Consider the following 17,856-nt stretch of genomic DNA (forward strand, 5'->3'; position numbering starts at 1 on the left):
TTATATTTTAAGAAGCATTTTAGGGACAATAGATTTCTCTCCTTTACTCATACATGGGACTAGAACTAAGAATATCCTCCGAGGCTTTATTTTACACACACACATGCATATATATATATATATGTATATAAGAGATGGAGTAATCTTACATTAATCTCATATAGGATTTGTTTGGAAATTGAACCCATGCATGCTTTGAAATGGAAAATCCTGTGGACAGCGGAGCCTGGTAGGCTGCAGTCCATGGGGTCGCTAAGAGTCGGACACGACTGAACGACTTCCCTTTCACTTTTCACTTTTACACATTGGAGAAGGAAATGGCAACCCACTCCAGTACTCTAGCCTGGAGAATCCCAGGGATGGGGGACCCTGGTGGGCTTCCATCTATGGGGTCGCACAGAGTCAGACACGACTGAAGCGACTTAGCAGCGATACACTCATAGGCACCTCCACGTACATCTCCTAAGATGTGCAAGTCCCAGATGTCATTTGGTGTCACACTTGGAGTCAGGGGGTGACTGCCATGATCACAGGGTTAGCTGGGGGCAAAGGCGGGCCTAGACTCATCTCCTATCTCTGTGTTCAGTTGCAATTTCCAGGACACCGCAAGTGTAGAGTGCAGAGATTTCACTTAATGCCAGAGAGATGTTTTCCATCTTCCCACCAAAGGGATTTGTGAAGGGAGGAACAAATAGTTCCTTCGATTTCCTCCTCCTCCCTTCCCCGCCCCCCTCGCCCCCGCCCCGACCCCCGCCCAGAGTCTTGGGGTAATAAACTTTCTCTGGGACACAGCCATCTGATCATAAACACAGACACACACATGCACCCTTCTGGTCTTAAAAACTGGAATATCCACCCCTGTGGTCACTGAGCATTTCCAAGAAGACATACCCACGGGTATCACAGAAGGGAGCAGGGGCCCCTGTGTCAGCCCGTTGGGAGCAGCCATCTGCCGTCGTCTAATCCTCACAGAGTGGGCCCTCATCTTTCGGGTCACAGACCAGCAGCTGAAGCGGTTAGGTTTACTGCTGACTCCAGGGGGCTTGGAGGACCTGCTAGGATGGGGTGGTGAGTCGCACATCCTGGGACTGTGTGCAGGAGAGGGAGGTCTCTTCTAGAACTGCTGTTAGACCCAGACCCGGCGACCTCCGCCTGTCTACATGGGTGGAGATGGAACCAGGCTGGAAAGATTCCCATGTGACCCGGGAAGTCCTAGTATCCAGAGCCTCCAGAGGTATCCAGGGGAGCCTCTGTTCTCCCAGGAAGAAAAGCCACTGCCCAGGACCACGTGGCAGTGTCAGCCTGCAGAACAGTGGCAGGGAGTCAGAGGACACGGTATCCATGGCCATGTAGCTCTGGAATTGTTCACAGGAAGGGTCGGGGGGGACAGAGGGAAGTTGTAGCTTGTGGCCTGAACAGTCTCAGGCGGCTCTGTGCCTCTTGTCCATAAACAGCATCTTGGTTTTTTTCTTTTTTTGGGGGGGTTCCTTTTTTTTTCAATTTTCTTTATTTTTTAATTGATGGAAAATTGCTATACAATTTTGTGTTGGTTTCTGCTGTACACAATGCAAATCAGTCATAATTTTATATATGTGTATCCCTTCCCTCCCGAGACTCCTTCCACCCCCAGCCCGATCCCAGCCCTCTGGGTCATCAGGGAGCCCCGAGCTGAGCCCCCTGCCGCACAGCAGCTCCCCTCCGCTGTCTGGTTCACACACGGTACTGTGTATGTGTCAGTGCACTCTCCCAGGCTGTCCCACCCTCACCTCCCCCACTGTGTCCACACGTCCGTGCTCTACTAGGTTCAGATCAGATCAGATCAGTCGCTCAGTCGTGTCCGACTCTTTGCGACCCCATGAATCACAGCATGCCAGGCCTCCCTGTCCATCACCAACTCCCGGAGTTCACTCAGACTCACGTCCATCGGGTCGGTGATGCCATCCAGCCATCTTATCCTCTGTCGTCCCCTTCTCCTCCTGCCCCCAATCCCTCCCAGCATCAGAGTCTTTTCCAATGAGTCAACTCTTCACATGAGGTGGCCAAAGGACTGGAGTTTCAGCTTTAGCATCATTCCTTCCAAAGAAATCCCAGGGCTGATCTCCTTCAGAATGGACTGGTTGGATCTCCTTGCAGTCCAAGGGACTCTCAAGAGTCTTCTCCAACACCACAGTTCAAAAGCATCAATTCTTTGGCGCTCAGCCTTCTTCACAGTCCAACTCTCACATCCATACATGACCACTGGAAAAACCATAGCCTTGACTAGACGAACCTTTGTTGGCAAAGTAATGTCTCTGCTTTTGAATATGCTATCTAGGTTGGTCATAACTTTCCTTCCAAGGAGTAAGCGTCTTTTAATTTCATGGCTGCAGTCACCATCTGCAGTGATTTTGGAGCCCAGAAAAATAAAGTCTGACACTGTTTCCACTATTTCCCCATCTATTTCCCATGAAGTGATGGGACCGGATGCCATGATCTTCGTTTTCTGAATGTTGAGCTTTAAGCCAACTTTTTCACTCTCCACTTTCACTTTCATCAAGAGGCTTTTGAGTTCCTCTTCACTTTCTGCCATAAGGGTCGTGTCATCTGCATATCTGAGGTTATTGATATTTCTCCTGGCAATCTTGATTCCAGCTTGTGTTTCTTCCAGTCCAGCGTTTCTCATGATGTACTCTGCATATAAGTTAAATAAACAGGGTGACAATATACAGCCTTGACGTACTCCTTTTCCTATTTGGAACCAGTCTGTTGTTCCATATCCAGTTCTAACTGTTGCTTCCTGACCTGCATACAGATTTCTCAAGAGGCAGATCAGGTGGTCTGGTATTCCCATCTCTTGAAGAATTTTCCACAGTTTATTGTGATCCACACAGTCAAAGGCTTTGGCATAGTCAATAAAGCAGAAATATATGCCTTTCTGGAACTCTCTTGCTTTTTCCATGATCCATCGGATGTTGGCAATTTGATCTCTGGTTCCTCTGCCTTTTCTAAAACCAGCTTGAACATCAGGAAGTTCACGGTTCACATATTGCTGAAGCCTGGCTTGGAGAATTTTGAGCATTACTTTACTAGCATGTGAGATGAGTGCAATTGTGCGGTAGTTTGAGCATTCTTCGGCATTGCCTTTGTTTGGGATTGGAATGAAAACTGACCTTTTCCAGTCCTGTGGCCACTGCTGAGTTTTCCAAATTTGCTGGCATATTGAGTGCAGCACTTTCACAGCATCATCTTTTAGGATTTGGAATAGCTCAACTGGAATTCCATCACCTCCACTAGCTTTGTGGTTCATCTGTACCATTTTTCTAGATTCCATGTGTATGTGTTAATATATGATACTTGTTTTTTCTTTCTGACTTACTTTACTCTGCATAGAAGGCTCTAGGTTTATCCACCCCACGACAGCTGACTCAAATGTGTTCCTTTTTATGCTGAGTAATATTCCATTGCATAAATGTATCACAACTTCTTTATCTATTTATCTCTCCATGAATATCTGGGTTCCTTCCATGTCCTGGCTTTTGTATACAGTGCTGCAATGAACATTGGGGCACATGTGTCTTTCAGAATTGTGGTTTTCTCAGAGTACGTGCCCAGTAGTGGGATTGCTGGGTCATATGGTAGATTTACTCTTATGTGCCATGCTGTGCTTAGTCACTCAGTCGTGTCTGACTCTTTGCAACCCTGTGGACTGTAGCCTGCCAGGCTTCTCTGTCCATGGGGATTTTCCAAGCAAGAATATTGGAGTGGGTAGCCTATCCCTTCTCCAGGGGAACTTCCTGAACCAGGAATTGAACTGCGGTCTCCTGCATTGCAGGCAGATTCTTTACCAGCTGAGCTACCAGGAAAGTCCCAGATTTATTCCTAGTATTAATAAAAAATACTAGGAATTTTTATTCCTATGATGCAAAGAGCTAACTCATTAGAAAAGACCCTGATCCTGGGAAAGACTGAAGGCAGGAAGAGAAGGGGATGACAGAGGATGAGATGGATGAATGGCATCACTGACTCAATGGACTTGAGTTTGAGCAAGCTCTGGGAGATGGTGAAGGCCAGGGAAGCCTGCTGTGCTGCAGTCCATGGAGTGGCAGAGTTGGACATGGCTGAGTTACTGAATAACAAATTAATAAAAAGCGGCCTCTTGGAATCACCTCAAATATGCTGGAACTGACTGGAGCCTGAAATGCCCTTTCACCTTTGGCTACGCTGCAGCCCTAATTCCCATGAGTCTGTCTTACAGATATGACCGCGACTGAGTAGCTAAAGCTTTATCACTCTGGTCTGCTCCCCCTTAAGGCCTTTCCTGGGATGTGTGATTCCCTGTCACAGGGAGACTTGGTTTTCAGCTGTACCTTCCCACTTCCTGTTTTCTTTTTTTTCCCTTTCAGGTGGATGTTTTTATTTGTAAACAAATAAAACCACCAAGAAACAAAAAAAGAGAACTTCTCTGTAAAGAAAATGAGATTGTGGGCAGAGCTGGAAAAAAAAAAAAAAGATTCAGGGGTCCAAGCTGTGCTTAAATAAAAAAGAGAACTTCTCTGTAAAGAAAATGAGATTGTGGGCAGAGCTGGAAAAAAAAAAAAAAGATTCAGGGGTCCAAGCTGTGCTTTGTGACTATTAGAGATGGAGAATCTCTGGCCTTGCAGATCTGGGCTTCCTGCATCCTCTCAGAAGTGGAGGCTGGGAACTTTCTTGGTGGTCCAGGGGTTAAGAATCTGCCTTGCAGTACAGGAGATGCTGGTTCGATTCCTGGTTGGGGAACTAAGATTCCATAGCCTCGGGGCAGCTAAGCCTGCATACTGCAGCTAGAGAACCTGTATGTTGCAATGAAGACCCAACACAGCCGAAATAAAGAAAAATAAAATAATAATAATAAAAAAAAAGGAAGCAGAGGCAAGGAGGACATTGTCTGAATCACCCACCTCTCAATGACCTCCTCACCAACCCACCCAGGCCGCTCTGTCACCAAACTCTCAAACAAGGCAGTCTCTGAATTCCTTACTATGCCAATTACTTCATTTTGCTGCAAATAAGGAGAATGTTTTTGAACCAGATCTTAGGACACAAGCTTTCTGCGTGGTCCTAAAATGGGGGCAGGGCTGTCCCTTCCAACTTAATCCCCAACAGCTGTCCCCTTTCTCTCGTTGGTGGATGAACAGATACCTCCATCCCTCCTGAGTTCTGCGACGATGCCCCCGTGCCCCGCCCCCCCGCCCCCACCCCCTCCCCCCGCCCCGGGTCTCCTCTCTCTTCCCCTCGCGTGGTAGCAGCAGTGCAGGGAAAACAAATGGAGTGGGGTTGTGTCAGCGCTTCTGGGCTTAGGGTTTGGTTTTGTTATTTTAACAGCTTTGCTGTGTTTTATGTGATTGTGTATTTGGTTACAGCAGCCAAGAGCCTGAGGGCATGACTGCCTACAAATTACAATTAAAAATAATAGTTATGCCTCTCATTACATGATTATTATGATCAGTGGTGCTGTGCTGGGTGGGCCTGGGCCAGGGCCCAAGGCTGCCGGGAAGGAGGCTGGGAGAAGTGGTTATCTGCAGAGAGAGAGGGTGGGGCAGGAGTCGGGGGTCACTGAGCTGGGGTTGGGGGTGGGGTGTACGGATGGCAGAAGCGGGGGGTCACTGAACTGGAGTCGGGAGGTCGAGTGTGCAAAGGGCAGGAGTCAGCCAGACCCACGGCCGGTGGAGGCATCAGGCCCAGTCCCTCTGGGGTTCTGCCTTCAAACTCCAGGGAACTTTGGAAAGACAGTGAAGCCATATTGAAAGTAGGGAAGGGAGAGGTGAAGGGAGGCGGTTAAGGACAGCAACTTCAGGGTCAGGCAGTCCTAAACGTGGGTCTCAGTCCCGCTCTGTACCCATCACCGTGAGCCTTGCCTGGTATCACTGAAGTCAGTCCTCTCAGCTGAGGTGCTGAGTAACCTGGACGGAGGCTGGTCCTCAACCTTGGAGCACCCGGTTCTCATCTCTTAAGTGGGTGAAATCATGCCTACCTGTCGTGTTCTCACAGGTGTGAACTGGATGTGTGTGCAGGGCAGCTGGTGTGGTACCTGGTACGCGATATCCGCTGGGAGCTGCTCTCCATTGTCACGAGGGTCCTTCGTATCCCCCTGCGTCCTCCTCAGTGACTTTTTAAATTTTTGTATTGGGGTATAGACGATTAACAATGTTGTGGTAGTTTCAGGTGAACAGTGGAGAGACTCAGCCGTACGTATACATGGATCCATTCTCCCCCGAGCTCCCCTCCCCTCCAGGCTGCCATACGACCTTAAAAGAGCTCCCTGTGTCGTGCAGCGGGTCTTTGTTGGTTACCGATTTAAAATACAGCAGCGTGTATATGTCCACCCCAAACTCCCTAAATATTCTTTTCCCTCATTCTTGCCCCCGGCAACCATGTTCGTTCTCTAAGTCTCAGGGACTCTATTACCCCATCGTCTGCTCCCGTTCTGACTTCTCTCTTTCATGGAGACCACAGTTGGTGTGCAGAGCCCTCCTCGGGCACTGGGAGCAGCACAGGGAAAGGAGAGGCATTCCCCCAGTTTGGAGAGCATCCCCAAGCCATGGCTGGGGTCCAGAGGTCGGGGTGCACACACACAAAAGGAAAAGGTCTCAGATCCCAGGAACCAAAGATACAGATTTTTTTCACCCTACACTGTGAGGCATGTGGGATCTTAATTCCCTGACCAGGGAACCTGTGACCCCTGCACTGGAAGTGCAGTCTTAACCCCTGGACCACCAGCGATGTACAGACCCATGCACCGCAGTGTAGCACCAAGTGAAACATGCAGCTTCAAGGAACCACATGCTTGATCAGGCTCTCAGTGTTCGCTGGGCTCAGCCCTGTGCAGTGCCCCAGGTGAGCAGAGACACGTAGCAGTTGAAGAAGAGTTTGCAGTCCTATTTGTATGCTGCAGACCTGAGTTGCAATCGATGGTCTGGCATGGCAGGCAAGGCAGGGCACCCAGGCTGTTACTGGGGGTGATGTAGTGGGGTAGGGGTGTCCTCAGGGACTGTCACATCCCTTCCATTTCCAGCACACCAGACCTAAGGGCTGTAGGAGTGCAGAGGAGTGGGCGCCTGGGAGTCTTACCTTATGGTGCTTGAGCTGGTCAGGAAACGGTGAAGGCAGCACTGGAGTATGGCATGGGACAGGGACAGTTTGTACAAGCTGGGGATGAAGAGGGCAATGAGGTGATGCCTGAGAGTGCAGATGAGAGGTGTGTGCTGACAGACGGTGGGAATGGATGGGGACAGACGGGATGGACCAGATTCACTCATTCTCTGTATCCAGAGGGAAGAATCTTGACAATAGGGACCTGCTGCAAGTTTGAGGCATTGTTGGCCTCCTTCTCCCTGCCCCTCAGCACTGCCTGAATGCCATTACTCTTCAAGGCTCAGCTTAGATACTCCGGCAGCGGGCACCCCCTCTTCTGTATGCCCACAGCCCTTTATCTGTGCTGTGTGTAAGTCCCTGATCACTTTATGCTTTGTACAGTCGTTATTTAAAATCTCTCCTGATAGACTAAATCACTTGAGAGCAAAATCCACATCATTTTCACCTAAGCTCCTCACGATGTCTTGAGCAGTGTTTCGTATGTCGCAGGTACCTGAGGTCAGGTTTTTCAAGTTAGGAAATCCATTCAAGCTTGCTCAAATGACAAGGGACTATAAGAAAGTAAGAAGCAAGCTTGTGGATGCAGGAGATGAAGTACAGCCAGGCGCCTAGGGAACTGGAGCAGGAGGAACTATAAGGAACCTTTCTCCTTTCTTCACACGCTACGTGGTTTGTCCCATTTCTTTTTGTGTCTCTTAGTTTCAGTTTTCAAAAGAGAGTCTGATTGGCCCCATCAGCAGGATCAGGTGTCCAATCCTGATCTAAAGAAGCCATGGCTTCAGGGCTGAGGGAATTGGTTCTTTCTGGAGCATGTTGGGCTGCCCTTCAAGGGCTGTGGTGGTTGGAGTGGGCAAACTGACCGGTGTGTCTGGATGATAGGCATTCAACAGATATTTGCTTGGAGAATGAATGAATGTTACTTCTGGGAGCTGCATCTCCCAGCTGCCTGCGGGATGGAGTGGAAGTCTGAGACCCTGGACTCAGGTAGAATTATTAGGAGATGTGACGTAATCTCAGGATGAGATGATTCAGGCTCAGGAAAGGGAAGTTGTGCGGGGGACAGAAAGATGGAGAAAAAAGTGAGAGGAAGGTGCAGGAAGAGAGAGCATGTAGGGAAGATGAGGTTTGTCTAAAAAGGCTACAAGCCATCATTCCAATTTCTTACTTTTTTTTAATGCTTGTATTCTTCCTTTATTTCTTAAAAAATTTTTTATTATTTTTAATTTTTAATATAAATTTATTTATTTTAATTGGAGGATAATTGCTTTACAATATTGTATTGGTTTTGCCATACATCAACATGAATCTGCCACAGGTGTACATGTGTTCCCCATCCTGAACCCCCTTCCACCTCCCTCCCTGTACCACCCCTCTGGGTCATCCCAGTGCACCAGCTCCAAGCATCCTGTATCATGCATCGAACCTGGACTGGTGATTCATTTCATATATGATATTATACATGTTTCAGTGCCATTCTCCCAAATCATCCCACCCTCTCCCTCTCCCACAGAGTTCAAAAGACTGTTCTATACATCTGTGTCTCTTTTGCTGTCTCGCATCAGGGTTATCGTTACCATCTTTCTAAATTCCATATATATGCATTAGTATACTGTATTGGTGTTTTTCTTTCTGGCTTACTTCACTCTGTATAATAGGCTCCTTTATGTCTTGAGATCAGTGTTTAAGCTTTTCTTATAACCTAGAAATGGGGCTTCCCTGGTGGCTTGCAATGCAGAAAACCTGAGTTCGATCCTTGAGTCGGGAAGATCCCCTGGAGAAGGGAATGGCACCCACTCCAGTATTCTTGCCTGGAAAATACCATGGACAGAGATGCTTGGCAGGCTATTGCCTGGGGGGTCACAAAGAGTCGGACATGACTAAGCGACTAATATTCAGTGTGTATCCTCCATGGGGTGAACCCTAAGGGTGCTCTCAATCCACTCTTCAAAATTAATAGAATTTTTTCTTTCTTTTCAAGCTACCATGTTTCTTGAAAACTGGAAGCGATTACAGATGCGACTGGGCTACTTCTGGGACCTGACTGGCATTGAAGAGGAAGAAGTGAGTTCTCTTTGGATTTCTGCTTTGCTTTGCCTCTGGAAATAAATCATCTTGAGTGAAATAGCTACTTTCTTTGCTCTCACAGGAGCTGGTCACCTGCCAAGTCTTGCTGTGACCCCTTTCCTAGCTTGGCTCCATGGGCTAAGCCAGGGTTGATAGGCACTGAGGCCAAGAGTTGAAATCATCTATCTTCTCTTGACCTGTAAGACCTCAGACTTGATGGGTAGCCAGATGTGCTGGTGACCCTTGGTGGGAAAAAATGGCACGAGAAGCCTTGCCGTAGCCTTGAGGTTCAATTCAACATTCTTCCACCTCCTGTCTCATTGGTTCTTGAGAGCATGAAGCAAGAGGCTGTGACCCAGACGTGTTATATGGACGTGTCTGGATGCCCCTGGTAGCCTGCTGGGGGTCGGGTGGAGGCATGGGTCCCAGGTGCCTTTGATGTTCATGGAAAAGGAAAGAACCACTCACCCAGTACCTTGTCAGCAGATGTGACATGGGAACATGAGCTAAGAGAAAGCGTAGGTTCTTTCAGAGTCAAGTTTTATGGACAGATGTTGTTTAAAGGATGAAAGTAACTGACCTACCCTTGGGGCTCATTTGAGAACTAGGGCCCCTGATGATATTGGAGTTGACGATGACCAGCATGGGCACGGTTGCTCATGTTATCTATTCCCACTTGCTGCCATTGCCTGAATAGCAGAAGTGAATATTAGCTAGGCACTCGCGATGCTGTGGGCATTGTCAATGAGGTGGTGGGACAGTGTCCAGAGGTCCAGGAGGCACCCCCAGTATTTTGAGTACCATGGACTGGCTGGCCACGAGCATATGGTGGCCTCGTGTAGAGCTGACCTTTTCTGTATTCTCCATCACTTATTGATGTCTGTTGCCTTGGAGATTAGGGACCCTTGGCTCTGTGACCCTGATGCTTTGATTCAAGCTAGTGACACCCCCAGTTTAGTCTTGCTCCCAAGTCTGTGTGGCTCCCTGGTCTGTGATACAGCATCCTCCCCTCTCCTTAAAGCTCCAGGTATTCAGCTTGCGTTTGAGCAGGTGGGCATTCGATGGCCATGGATTGAGTTCACATGCTCACTCTATCCCCAGTCTTCTGCGTTAAGTGTATACCTGGGGACTCATAACATTGCAGATTCTGTGGCAAATGAGAGAATGTACATATGGATTCTGCCTTCAGAGTGGATACAAATTAGTTAAGAAGATAAACAATGCAGAATAATGAAGGCAATTGCATTTCTTGGGGAAAAGTGGCCAAAGCAGTGCTTCCAATGGAAAGAGCTGTCAGAGTTGGACTGTGTGGGTGATTTTGTCCTGTTCCATTTCATTCCAGAGACAGAAAGGGAGAGAGGAGAGAAGAGAGAGGAGAGGGCTGTAGCTGGATGTGGGAAGAGGGTGGGGGCACAGCTCCCTTCTCTTAAGGCCAGGACTCTGAGGTCTCCAAGGAAAAGAAGAAGCTTCTTGGCACCTAAGCCTGTGTGAGGCCAGAAACAGGCCAAGTGTGTCTTCCGAGTAGCATTGAGGAAGCCAGCAAGTCTCTCTGTAGAGAGGATGTGTGAACACACTCACATGGAGAAAGGCATCTATCAGGACTCGGTGCCCTGGAAATCTCAGTCTTGGGCCCCTGGCAGGAGTGAGATGTTAATCCATTTTTGTTTCTTGTAACCAGGTTTCCTGTTTCCTGTTTAACCGATGAGCCATGGTCAAGTCTTGGGAGGGGCCTGACTTCAGGAACTCCTGTGCAGGCTGAGAGGGGCCTGACCAAGCCTGGGTTCACCCTGGCACAAGGCGCTGGTCCTGACAGGCTCTCTGTGTGAGGTTCCTGGGGGTGGATCAGTTCTGCAAGCATTGTTTATGTGTCCCTGTGCACCAGACTCGGGGCAGGCGTGATCGGGAGAAGGGAGGACAGCTGTGTCTTTGCTTCCAGGTATTTAGATTTTTGGACTTGGATATTAAACACACTTTAAATTGAGTTAAATCTGAACATGCACATCAAACAACTACTATGGACCAGGTTCTGATTTGGGGTGTGGCAATCCCACAGACATGGTCTTTGAGCATCTTCAAAGGACTGAATTCAGCTAAGGGACTCTCTGGTCTCTGAATATTTAGAATACAACAGTGAGTTTGAGAGAAATTATTTCTGGCCTAAAAGAATGCTTAAAAGCAATAGACTTAAGGCAGAAGGAGAAGGGGGCGGCAGAGGATGAGATGGTTAGATGGTATCACTGACTAAATGGACATGAATTTGAGCAAACTCTAGGAGATAGTGAAAGACAGGGAAGCCTGGTGTGCTGCAGTCTATAAGATCACAACTAAACAACAACAAAAAATCAAGGTTTTGGAGACTGGTTGAATTTTAATGAGGAGCAAAGGGAAGAACGGGTACCCATATGAGGAAACAGCCAACAGGACCGTTGATCTGGGGAAGCTCATGTGTGGCTCAAAGGTAGTGAGATGCCTGGGAAGTGTCGTTGGCTGCAGGGAAAAGGGATTGGGCTGCAGTGGGGGGCAGAACAGCAAATGCAGGCTGGTGGTCAGGCCAGGGAGCGTCCTGATTGCTGCTGTGTCTCCTTAGGTCATGAGAAGGCACTGAAGGCAAGATTGGCAGGTATTTGTGACCCACCCTGGGACTTATATGAAGTGTCGGGGGCAGATTTAGTGTTAGTTGCTCAGTTGTGTCCAACTCTTTGCGACCTCATGAGCTGTAGCCCTCCAGGCTCTTCTGTCCATGGGATTTCCCAGACAAGAATACTGAAATGGGTTCCCATTTCCTTTTCCAGGGGATTTTCCTCACCCAGAGGTCAAGCTCTGATCTCCGTCACGTGGGCAGATTCTTTACCGTCTGAGCCACCAGGGAAGCCCTAACCTATGTTCAAATGAGGAGCAAGAGAATGGCAAATACTACCTGGGCTTTGGGGAGAGGGATGCAGGAGTCCTTGAAGGTTATGATTAGAGCTGTTTCTCTGATCTCCAAGTCTCAGGAATCCTCCCGTAGGCAGCTGTACAGACAGAGCCCCCAGACAGCCTTCTTTCCTGTGGTCTTTATTAGGAAATGTGTGGGAGATGAGGGTGCTAACTCACACAGAGACCAGAGACATCCACCCTCTGTCCCTCCCGCTTGGGGTGCCCCCTCCACATGGGACACCATGGAAATGAGCAGGGGAATGGGGAAGGAGGCCGGAGAACCCACGTCCTGCGTCAGCAGCCCCAGGTCGAGGGGCCTCCTTGTGGAACCAGCAGAGACGTCCCAAGAGACTCCTTTGGAGCCTGTTGAAGGAGCCTTCTGCCAGACCTCATGAGTCTTTGCTGTGAAGCGGGGTGGTCTTCATCTTGGCCACCTCTCTTGCCCAATTACCTTCTGCCTTCAGGCCCCAGGTGTCCTTGGGACCCCTCAAAGAGTGGCCTTATTTGGGCATAGAGTCCTCCCCTCCATTTCTCCCATCCACATCTACCATGTCAGGCTTAGCTGTCCCTAACGGCTTCCCATCACATAAGACACAGCCTCCTGCCTCCTCTCTGAGCCCAGCTCATGGTGGCCTTCTCCTCCTCTGGAAATTCCAGCCTCCTGGATCTGCCTTCTCTCCATGGCTCCTTCTAGGCTTTGCACTGGCTCTTTCTGCTGCCTTGAAGGTGCCAGTCTCCACCTGACCTGATTCTTTCTTGGCTTTCCTGTCCCAGCGTTACCCTCCTCCGGCTGCTGTCGTCGTTCAGTCTCTAAGTCATGTCTGACGCTTTGCGACCCCATGGACTGCAGCACGCCAGGCTTCCGTGTCCTCCATTATCTCCCAGAGTTTGCTCAGACTCATGTCTGTTCAGTTGGTGATGCCGTCCAGCCATCTCATCCTCTGTCGTCCCCTTCTCCTCCTGCCCTCAATCTTTCACAGCATCAGGGTCTTTTCCAATGAGTCAGCTCTTTGCATCAGGTGGCCATAGTGTTGGAGGTTCAACTTCAGCACCAGTCCTTCCAATGAATATTCAGAATTGACTTCCTTTAGGATAGACTGGTTTGATCTCCTTTCAGTCCAAGGGGCTCTCAAGAGTCTTCTCCAGCACCACACTTTGAAGGCATCAGTTCTTCAGTGCTCAACCTTTTTATGGTCCAACTCTCACATCCATACCTTCCCTAAATCCCCTTTCTGAAGCGGCCAGCCTGACATTTCTCTTGCTGCTCTGAGTCCCCACCTGCTGGCTTCTTATTGGTGGGTTTGTTTGGTTACTGTCACCTTCCTTGACTTCGGGATAAGCTCCTGGAGAGGAAGGACCTTGTATGTAGCCTCAGAACCTGGAAAAGAGCTCCTACAGGCTCAGAGAACAGGAGGTGCTTGATGGCTCTTGGAGGGAGACCTTTGTTGATTGCATCTGCAGATTTACCTCTGTAGATCAGCAAAGACTGGTTCTGAGCTGGCCTAGGCCCTCTCTTCAGGACAGCTCCTGAGGGATCAAACAGATGGAAGCAGCTTTGTGAAATATTTCCCAAAGCTTTGTGGGAGGGTTATGTATTTGTGATGACTTGGCATCAGACCACCCATCTAGGGAGGCTATGTTTAATGATGACCTGCCCACAGCTGGATATGTTGGAGCCATGCTCATGGGGGTCTAGATGCTACTCTGGCTGGGAGATCATTGATCCAGCTCCCTGCCTTTGAGGAATCTTGTGACCTAACCTGATCTTCTTGACTGTAAGCAGGGAGATCCTTGTCTGACCTTGCTTCAGTTGCAAAGCAGAGAAGCCTAAGACTCCGCTTTCAGAGCCTTGGACTCCTATGTGCCAAGAGCTCTTGGCTTCTTCTAAACAAATGAGGGGGATCTGAACTGGGGCCCAGAGTATGGTGCGGGGGCCACAGTCACAACTGGGAGGTGCCTCTATGTGATGTCCCATCTTTGGAAAATCAGGGACTGGTCAGGAGCCTCCTCTCATCAGAAGAGAAGGCCCTGAAGCTCCTCTGCAGTGGGTGACAGGGTGAAAGCAAGTCTTGCTTGAAGGTCTTTGGAATCCAGATTCTGGTACTCAACAAAAACACTCAGCTATTATTTTATAGTTAAAATCTTCCATAGCGATCATATAGAAGAAAAGCAACTGGATTTCAGAGGCCATGGAGGAAAAGGTCACACTGTGCTTCTCAGAGTATTTCTGCAGGATGTTATTTGCTGGAAGTAAAAGAAGTTTTGTGGGACCTGCTGGGCTGAAGAATATTCAGCAGGTGTCTTTACAGGAGAACCTTTTCAGAGCTTTTATTAGGCTCTTTGTGACTCTCAGGTGACATGTTGTATGGAGTTTTCCAATCAGTTCGAGCCTGGAATCCTTTTTTAACCCCAAACTCTCCTGGCACACACATTAGGAAGTGCTATGTTGGAGGATGGATGAAGAGGAGAGACCAAACGAAGTGAACTGCACAAGCATTTAGGGATTTCTGTGTGCTCCCTATGGTGCTAATTACTGTGAGAAGCACAAAATAGTGCAGACCAGATAGCAGATTCTTATATTAGGATGTAAAGACTCTCACACGCAGAACAACTAGGAAATAATTTTTAAAAAAAACGTGATCAAGAACTACATGTCGTACAAGCTATAAAACTCGAAGGTTTTGAGAGAGGCACCGCCGCCTGTGGTTCAGCAGGCAGAGAAGGTCCCACCTCTCAGGGTGGACTGCATCCTGGAGACTGGTTGATGATGGGAAGCCTTCAGAATTCTGGAATAGCTCCTTCTCTCTTATATCAGTTATTCTTATGAGTCACGCGTGTAGTTTCTCCTCTCCAGCATCATGGCATTTCCCAGGAAAGTCAGAGATAGATAAGGAGCCTAGCTTGTTGGCTTTCGGAATCTCTGAGGCATGAGCAGTGATAAGGGAATGTGTGTTCTCTGAGTCTGCTGAGACCCAGCTCTGGGATCCCTGCCTGGGAGTTCTCGGTAAATGTTGCAGGAATGTGAAGTCCTCACATCCTGGATATTGGTCCTTGAAAGCTGCAGGGAAGACACTTAACTTACACTGTTAAGTTCTCTTTGAAGTCAGCCGTGCATCTTCCTGTCCCAGCCTCTGAGTTGCTGGGACTGTGGTCTTTCCAACGAGCCAGGCTCTCTTTCTCATGCCTGGTGACTCACTGTTCAGGTTTGTGTTGCTGAGTGGCCCCGGGGATGTCTCCTGAGCACCGGTGCACTTGCCAGTGAGTTACTCACCTAGACTGAACAGGAAACAGGTCCAGGCAAGCAAGTTTTAAGATTCCCTGTGGCCGCCTTTAGCTTTGATGTTTATTGGCCGCCATTTTTAGCTTGCAGAAGAATGACTTGAGGAAGACACTCGGTCCTTGCCCTAACATCCAGCTGTGGGGCACATCTGTTTCTCCAGCTGGGACTGGGCTTATTGAAACTACAGTGGAGGCTGAGGATAGATGGTGGGGTGGCTGGAGGCAGCCTTTGCTCACTGCTGTGTGCAGCTCAGGGCTCCTGTCTGTATCAGCTGCTTGTTAACGCTTCCTCTCTCTTTTCTCAACACTGGCACTGCCCCCAGGAACGTGCTCAGGTTTGGTTTTCAGTGTGATAACAACTGTCGTGTGTCCTCCTTTCCTGCCACGTTGTGTTCCTGGTTTTCCTGGTCTAGACGCCTCGTGGATGGGTGTGGTATGGCAGTTGTTGTGGTGGGGTGGATGCCTGCGGTGTGGCGGTCGTGTGTGGTGCGGCGGTCGTGTGTGGTGTGGCGGTTGTGTGAGGTATGGCAGTCATGTGGTGTGGTAGTCGTGTGTAGTGTGGCTGTCATATGTGTTGTGGTGGTTGTGTGTAGTATGGCGGTCATGTGGTGTGGCAGTGGTGTATACTGTGGCAGTTGTGTGTAGTGTGGTGGTTGTGTGTGATGTGGTGGTCGCGTGTGGTGGAATGGTTGTGTGTGGTGTGGCAGTCATGTGTGGTGTGGTGGTTGTGTGTGTAGTATGGCGGTCCTGTGGTGTGGCAGTGGGGTATACTGTGGCAGTTGTGTGTAGTGTGGTGGTCGCGTGTAGTGTGGTGGTCGTGTGTGGTGAGGTGTTGTGGTCGTGTGTGGTGGAGTGGTCGTGTGTGGTGTGGCAGTCATGTGTGGTGTGGTGGTTGTGTGTGGTATGGTGGTCATGTGGTGTGGCAGTGGGGTATACTGTGGCAGTTGTGTGTAGTGTGGCAGTCGTGTGTGGTGTGGTGGTTGTGAGTGGTGTGGTGGTTGTTAGTGGTGTGGCAGCTTTCGTCCCATAGCGTCCGGTCCCGTGTCCTGACTCACTGTCCATGTGGTGTCTGGTTCTGCCCTGCAGGCCAAGGCTGCCCTACCTGTGTACTAACCACTCTTTGACTCTGGGTTTTAGGAGCATTCCCGGCCTGAGTATGAAACGAAAGTTCGCGAGAAAATGCTGAAGGAGAGCAACAAGTCTGTGGTCCGGAAACTGGGAACCAGTGGGACTGAGGCTGAGGATGAGGTAAGATGCCGGCGCTTGGTGCTCACCATCCTGTTTATTTCTTAAGATCCTGTTGTCATTGCACTGGGAATGCCTTTGTGGACAAGAAGGGCTGACAGTGGTGGGACAGGATGGGAAGAAAGCTTGATAATATCCCTCATTGTCCAGAGGGCAGAGCTCGTGGGGAGCAGGCTTCTGCCACAACTCGATTTATCTCTTTCCTGGGTGGTAGTGTCTGGACGAAATGGGAGACCCGGTCGGAAAAGCAAGAAGCCATTTCAGGCCTGGTTCTTCTGGACTTCATCACCTACACGGTGCATAACAATAGCAACCACTGCCAGACCAACCATCTCAGTGACAGCTAGCCCTCCCCGAGTTCCTGATACGGGCCAGACGCTGTTCTCAGCGCATTTTATTCTTGCAATAAATTTATGAAGCTGGCACAATTTTTCTGTAAATGAAAGCTAATGAAAAAAGTTATGTGCACAAATTAAGTCATTGGCCGGAGGTCACCCAGCCAGTGAATGGGGGGTGTGGATCAGGGATTCCAACCCAGGCCTGTCTCTGACAGTCTGGGCATCTAACTACAATTCAAGGATGAATTGAGAAATGGCTCTTAGGGCTGGCAGAGGCGCACTTGAGCCTGTGTTTGCCTGAGCTGCTCATACGCCGTTCCTCACATTTCATTTTCTCTGGATGGGCCTCCAAAGTAGAGAGGCGATGGTGAACTTGGCTCGTGAGTCATTTTCTGAGTTTTTGGGTGGCATTCAGACATCACAACAGAGCTTCAGAAACTGCACTGTGATCCGTAAATACTCTCAGTCCCTGTGAGGTGGGGGTTCGGGGGAGACTCCTCTTTGGCAGTGCCGGTCTCCTCTGCATGCCACCCTTTTTGAAACCAAGTGTGTGTGTGTGTGTGAGTGTGTGTGTGTGTGTGTGTATGTGTGTTTATGTCTTTCCTAATCTGGTTCCTGAAAAAAATCAACGAGATCGACAATCTGTTGTTTTTACATGTGTCTTTTCTCCATTTTGGATTCGAATTCAAATTTTATTTAATTTTACATTCTTTAAGTTGGAACCATTCATGTTAACATGCAAATTTATTCAAGCACCAATACAGAAGAATGTGGTGTTTTTGAGCCCAGAATGCTAGCTTGCTTTCTTCCTTTTTTTTTTTTATAAAAGAAACAGGACTTAGAAGAGAAAGGGGGTGGCCTGTCTGAATTATTTTTCCCTAGAAAACAGTGAGTCAAAGACCAC

The 17,856-nt window shown here is 48.9% G+C and overlaps 1 protein-coding gene across 1 annotated transcript in view; it reads left to right on the forward strand.

Annotated features, from left to right (window-relative positions):
* ANO2 (anoctamin 2) overlaps window positions 1–17,856 on the forward strand; it is a 337,179-nt gene that overhangs the window by 165,662 nt on the left and 153,661 nt on the right. Inside the window, exons 13-14 of the mRNA XM_070788788.1 lie at window positions 9,089–9,171; window positions 16,507–16,617. Of these exons, the coding sequence (XP_070644889.1) occupies window positions 9,089–9,171; window positions 16,507–16,617 (194 nt within the window). The remainder of the gene's footprint in view (window positions 1–9,088; window positions 9,172–16,506; window positions 16,618–17,856) is intronic.

Source organism: Bos indicus, chromosome 5 (genome assembly GCF_029378745.1).
Source record: "Bos indicus isolate NIAB-ARS_2022 breed Sahiwal x Tharparkar chromosome 5, NIAB-ARS_B.indTharparkar_mat_pri_1.0, whole genome shotgun sequence".
Classification (NCBI taxonomy): Eukaryota; Metazoa; Chordata; class Mammalia; order Artiodactyla; family Bovidae; genus Bos; species Bos indicus.